Raw genomic sequence first — 6,978 nt, 5'->3', positions numbered from 1 at the left:
TTCCGGCTTTTTTCTTTTTGCTTATGTGGTGCTGAGGAATCAAACCCAGGGCCTCATGCATGCAAGGCAAGTGCTCTACCACTGAGCCACCTTCTCAGCCCCTGTTAATGTATTTTTATGTGCAAAATACAGTTAATGTTAAAGTCATAGAAATATTGAGACACTAGGCAACCCAGTGTGAGAATTACAACTGATTATTTTTTAAACATGCTTATTTATAAAGAAGAAAAAGATCATAGTATATACCTATAAATACATAAATATCTGTGTATACATACAATATTAAAAGAGAATATTAAATGGGATATGGTGGTACACACCTGTAATTTCTGCTCTGTAGGAAGTAGAATTATAAAGATGTGGTTTGAGGTCAGCTTAGGCAAAAAAATTCATGAGACCACAAGTCGTTATCTTGAAAACGAACTTTACAACTTTGGTGGGAGGGGAAGGAGGAGGATGGGAAGGGAAACAAAGGAGGAGGCTACAAAATGCTTGATAAGAAATGTACTCATTATCTTGCCCATGTAATTGTAACCCCTCTGTACAGTATTTTCACAATAAAAAAAATTTCATGAGACCCTATCTCAAAAAACAAGCTCAAGTGTGGAGGCATGCACTTGTGATCCCTGCTGTGCAAGAGGCTCTAGGTAGAGGGATCACAGTCTGAGCCCAGCCCCAGGAAAAAACAGGAGACCTTACCCAAAAAATAACTAAAAAAAGGGACTGAGTGTCTCACAAAAGTGTTAGAACACCTCCTTGGAAAATGCTAGGCCCTGAGTTCAAATCGCACTGCTGCTGCAAAAAAAGAATATACTACTCAACTCCTTTCAGGATATGATTTGTTTAGCTATATAAGTCTTACTTGTTTAGTTTATTTGCTTAATTTTTGAGCGGGTCTCACTATGTGGCCTGGTGGAACCTACTGGGTAGCCTAGGCTGGCCTCAAACTTGCCATTCTCTTGGCTCAGCCTCCTCAGTGCTGGGATTATAGACATGTGCCACCATGCACATGATCTTTATGATTCATTTATAGTAGTTTATATAAATATATACATATGTTAATTAAGTGACGATTCTTCTAAAGTTGACAGATGTGGCAGTGTTTTCAGCCATGAGTTGATGCATTGTACTTGTTTCTTGTTGCAGGTTAGGTGCTTTAATGATCACCATTGCTGGCTTGAAGTTGCTGCGATCCTCTTTTAGCAGCCCTACGTATCAGTATGTTACCGTCATCTTTACTGTGCTGTTTTTCAAATTTGACTATGAAGCTTTTTCAGAAACCATGCTATTGGATCTCTTCTTCATGTCCATACTGTTCAACAAGGTAATTTATCACTGAAAGGAATTACTCTACCAAAACTGCCTCCTTATGTAGTAATCTATTTAGTGAGGATTAAATTTATATGACTTTTGACTTTTTAATCCTTCTAGTCAACTAGTTATTTTGAAACATATTAGAATCTATAAACAATGTTATACACTATGATTTATAAAAGATATATTCCTTGCACCGGGTGCTAGTGGTTCATGCCTATTCCTAGTTACTTAGTTAGATTCTGAGAGTCTTGATTTGGAGCCAGCCAAAACAGACAAATCTGTGTGACTCTTAACCAGCAAAAAGACAGAAATAGAGATGTGGCTTATGTGATAGAGCACCATCTACTAGCAGAAAAAGCCAACTGAGAGCACCAGGTCCCAAGTTCGAGCCCTATCCCCAGCATGTGTGCACATGCGCGCGTGCGCATACACACACACACACAATTCCTTGCTAGGTAAAAGATTAACTAATATAGAACAATTAGAGAAACGTTAATATGTGTATATATTTTAAATAAGATCTTTTAAAAATAGCTGTGATTTTGAATAATTTTAGATACATGAGTGGTAGTGAGTGCTGGTGGTTCATGTCTATAATTAATCCTAGCTACTCAGGAAGCTGAGATCTGGAAGATTGAGGTTCAAAGCCAGCCTAAGCAGAAGTCAATGAGACTCCATCACCAAAATAACTAGCAAAAGCTAGATAATTTAGTAGGTATAAAAATGTTATTGCCAGCCACCTACTCAAGTAATTACATACCACTTTCTCCTTCTGTATTGTAATAAAAGTTTGAGTACATTCTGTTGCACATTTACAATCTAAAGTTGTCCAAGTTACTGCTTTTGAGTAATTCTGATGGCATCATGATGATATATCACTTCTACTTTCTGTGATCTTGATCATATTAGTACTATGAATTGATAACACAATTCTAATCATAGCCAGGAATACTAGGGTTCACTTGCATTTTCTAATTGGTTGAAATTGTTATTTATTTGATCAATTGATTGTAATGCTAGGGATTAAATTCAAATCTTCACACATACTAGGCAGATGTACACTCTCAGTCCTGATTTCTTTTTTAAATTGATTTACAAATCTACTAAAGTATTCTATTTTTAAAAATTATTATAGTTTTTGTTGTTGCTGTTAGTTGTGGGGCTTGAGTTTTTGTGCTCTACCACTTTAAGCCACAGCTCCTCTTCTGGTTTCCTGACCAGGCTGGCTTTGAACTGAGATCCTGAGATCTCAGTCTCCTGAGTATCTAGGATTGCAGGTATGAGCCACCAGTTCCCAGCTTACCTAAAATATTTTAAGAGATGAGGTACAGTTGTAAGACATTCCACCAAACTAGTGAGAACTATTTTTTTTTAAGATTCTGTGATCTGTTTTGAGAGTTGTGCTTTGCATTGTCTAACATGCAGAGATAATCCTTGGTTTAGCATTGAAGACATACTCAAAAGCAGAAGATCCAAAGTTGAGTAATATTAAAATGTGTATTATGTTTCCATTAACAATTGGTTTTGAACATATTCCTAGTATACACATGGAATTTTTAGGCAAATAGTCAATGACAACTGTATTACTGAAACTATTATTTTCACATTCTTTTTAATATTGTAGAAGCATACTTAGTTTCCAGAGCATTTACGTTTGAGGAAAATAAATGTCCTAGCTTTACAGACATCTAGATTCTTTTTTTTCAAAGACAATGGTTTTGTTGCTTCTTAAACTTTATTTTACTTGTAGCAGTGGTAACATGGCTGACCAGTAGAGGACAAACAGCTTTTTAAGCACATGAAACATAAAGGAAGGATCTCTTAAAAATAAGTTCAATGTTTTGGTAATTGATAAATTTTATCCTATTATACAAATGGAAAATATTTCAATGTCATTTCTCAGGAAGGAAGTACATTTTCCAAGTCTTTCACATTCATATTCAAGTACATATTAAATTTTTTCACTGATGGTCTTTTTTTTCCTCCTGCAGCTTTGGGAACTCCTTTATAAGTTGCAGTTTGTGTACACCTACATTGCCCCATGGCAGATTACATGGGGCTCTGCTTTCCATGCTTTTGCTCAGCCCTTTGCAGTGCCCCGTATCCTTCTAAATAAAATTTCCTAAGACTGGATAGTCATATCCTTGATGAGAATGTCAGCTTACAGGCAAAGCCTTCCATAGTCATAGACTATAGGGTGCTATGTGATACAGTATCAAAAACTCAATCTTTTGAGTCTACAACTGTCCTGATTTAGATATGTAACTCGTACTAATATTGTGATCATCTACATAATGAGAAATATATTAAGACTTAATAATTAAGGAATGATAGCTAAAATTTTTATACTTTAAAAATAAATTACTGTGAATGTTATTAAAGTCAAGAATTTTTAATGTGTACATACGTTTGGAAATATTTTAAAATAATCAAATTTTTATAATGATAGTAATTAAGCTTTTGTCTGAAATTTTCTATTTGCATTTTTTAGAAGTTTTTTTTTTTACTGGAGTCAAAAATGTTACTTTTCAAAAAGATTATCTGAATAACAGTAAATACTAGTAACTTCAATGATGATGAAATGCAGATGTTAGGTATCTGCAAATTTTAGAACTTTCTAGAAAATTAAACTCAAGCATCTATTCCTAAGCTTGACATATTAACTTTTACTATGTACATATTTGAAAATATATATTTGGTTCTTCTCAACACATCAAACCAATTTGTATGTTTCTTGTTGTATTTCTGTTGGTAGGGCCTTATGCTGTCCAGTGACATTCTTTTCTGTATTCTTCAGGGGAATCTCATTTCTCTAACTGCTGTGATCTAAATGTGTTTATGAGGCTTTCCCCTCCTTTTTCCTTTTTGGCATATATGTTTAGATAAATATTTAAGTTCCTTAACCAGTTTTTCCTTAGATTCAGCCATGTTGTTTATCCAGGCTGCTGTATCAGCCTTCTTCTCCACCCCACTAAACCCCTTCCTGGGAAGTGCAATATTCATCACTTCGTATGTTAGACCTGTGAAATTCTGGGAGAGAGACTATAAGTGAGTAAAGTAAAATTCTTGAAATAACAACTTATGTCTTTTTTACAAGAAATAAGTATTGACAGCATTTTTACAAGATGTTATTGTTCATCATTTGTTGTGTTAGAATATTTTTGCTAAAAATTTATATTTTTATAATTTAAAATTTTTCTAAGTGTTTAGGGAAAATTACTTTATTTTCTCATCTTTTTTCAGCTCAAAAATTTAAAAGTTTTTTTCAGTGATATTTCTTAGAATTAGGCCACATTAATAATACTGTGGGTCTGTGCTGTACAATGTTTTATGGCTATAAGTTATAGAATTGTCACATAGTTTTCTTAGATATAGCTGGCTACTTCTAGAGCTGAACTTCTCTGTTTCTGTTTTTTTCATGAAGAAAAGTGTTCAATGACTATTTTTATACATACAGTGTTTTCTCCATATAGATTTAGTTCCTTAGGCTAACTGATCTAGTGCTTAGTAACTATCATTGTATATAATCTGAGAGAAATTATAGAATTATGTATAGTTCATATTTTGAACACATTTATGTAATGCATTATTGCATTGATTTTAAAAAAGATTTATACTAGTTCTACTATCTTCATGACTGTCTACAGTCTTCTATACAACCACATACTGTGTGTGTGTGTGTGTGTGTGTGTGTGTGTGTGTGTTGGCCTTGAACTTTGGGCCTGGGTACTGCCCCTCAGCTCTTCAGCTCAAGGATAGCACTCTACCAATTGAGCCACAGCACCACTTCTGGTTTTCTAGTGGTTTATTGGAGATAAAAGTCTCAGACTTTTCTGTCCAGGCTGGCTTTGAACCATGATCCTCAGATCTCAACCTCCTGAGTAGTTAGGATTACAGGTGAGAGCCACCAGCACCTGGCTACACTGACTTTTTTTACTTAGGAAAAATTATAGATTTTAGCCAGGAGTCAATGGCTTGTATCTGTAATCCTAGCTACTTAGGAGGCTGAGATCTAAGAATGTCAGTTTTAAGCCAGCCCAGGCAGGAAAGTCTGTGAGATTCACCTCCAACAAACAACACCCCAAAAGCTGGAAGTAGAGCTGTAGCTCAACTGTTAGAGTGCTAGCATTGAACAAAAGAAGCTTAGGGTCAGTGCCTATGCCCTGAGTTCAAGAGGTAGGATTTTGAAACAGTGAATTAGCTTATGAGTTAAAATGTTTACTTTGGTACTTCACCTAGAACCATGCAGTGTTTCTTGTTTCAGTACAATTTCAGGATTATTTATATCTTCTGTCTTCTGGACCATTTCTTCCCAAAGTAATATTTTGATATTATAGTTCTTAAATGTTTTGGTCTTAGAATCTCTTTATACACTTATAAATTATTGAAAATGCTATCTATCAGTATTTGCTGTGGTAGAAGGAAAAACAAAATATTTCAAATGTTTATATTAAAATAATAATATATCCATTGTGCTTGTAATCCCAATACTAGGGAGGTTGTTGCAGGAGGCTGGCAAGGTAAAGTCAGCCTGTGCCACTTAGACCATGTCTTAACAAAACAAAATGAAAACAATCCCAATATGTCCACTGCATGTAACATAAATCACATTTAAAAATAGTGAAAAGAAAGGCATTGTTTTACAGTTTCGTAAATCTTATTGATTAGTTGATTAAAAGACAGATGGAATCTGCATTCAGTCTATTGTGGCATGTTGTTTTGCTTGAAATATAATTAAATTTTGACTCCCAGATATATGTTTGAAAAAGAATTATTTTAATAGACTTGTATGACAATGGTAGATATTTTTCTCTGATCCTTCAGTAAAATTCAACAAATGATAGTTTCTTCAAAGCTAGCTGTAAGGTAGAATCTTAGCTGTAAACACTTGGAACTGTGTTATGCAAATTCTATGTACTTTCAATGGATCTTTTAAGTAAGCATAATTTTGGAGTATTATTTTTGATGATTTGCTAAACACTGGCTTACTGAGTAGCATAGGTCTTCCAAATGTGATTTATTACATGGTAATGACATGCATCAAAATAAAAGTGTCTAACCACTGGGAAGCTACCAAGTTTTATGTGGCTACCAACTTCACCCAAATTCTAATATTTGTTTGAAAGCTGTAATTTTATCATTGTCAGCAGATACTGCCACTTGTTTTCCTTGAAATGATGAATTTCTTTTATTTTGAGAAATGTCTGTTGAATCTGAATAATTTTACTCTTCAATAGCTGTTTGTAAAAATAGTGTTCAAGAAAGAAAAGCCACCAATTGAGCTTGTAGTTTAAATTATTGCTCAAATTTTTTCTCTTGAAACAAGCATTGTATTTAGAATCTAGCAGACTGCAGTCTTTTCTCATTTTGCCATATTTCTATATGACACCAAACAGGACTATACTAAGAAGTTGAGATGGAAGAGAACTGCTTCATTAGCAACATTGTAGCATGAAACTAATTGTTTTTCTCCATGAAGTAGTGAAGAGTAGGGTATTTGAGGCCAATGCATTGATTTGTGCTCAGGCACCAACATTCTTACCTACTGTTGGCTTTTGCACCATCACTGCAGTTGTCAACACAGTGAAAAAAGCAAATGCCAATGGGATTTTCTTATGTGGAAAATTTTGATCTGAAAAACCCTTTGAATGGAGTCTTGGG

General features: G+C 34.4%; 1 protein-coding gene across 1 annotated transcript in view; it reads left to right on the top strand.

Moving 5' to 3' along the window:
* Pcnx (pecanex homolog (Drosophila)) overlaps window positions 1–6,978 on the top strand; it is a 149,003-nt gene that overhangs the window by 121,587 nt on the left and 20,438 nt on the right. The window contains exons 22-24 of the mRNA XM_013015492.1: window positions 1,147–1,324; window positions 3,309–3,417; window positions 4,236–4,365. Of these exons, the coding sequence (XP_012870946.1) occupies window positions 1,147–1,324; window positions 3,309–3,417; window positions 4,236–4,365 (417 nt within the window). The remainder of the gene's footprint in view (window positions 1–1,146; window positions 1,325–3,308; window positions 3,418–4,235; window positions 4,366–6,978) is intronic.

This window comes from Dipodomys ordii, unplaced genomic scaffold, assembly GCF_000151885.1.
Source record: "Dipodomys ordii isolate 6190 unplaced genomic scaffold, Dord_2.0 Scaffold2, whole genome shotgun sequence".
In the NCBI taxonomy this organism is placed as follows: Eukaryota; Metazoa; Chordata; class Mammalia; order Rodentia; family Heteromyidae; genus Dipodomys; species Dipodomys ordii.
This window is presented reverse-complemented; position numbering and strand designations above follow the sequence as displayed.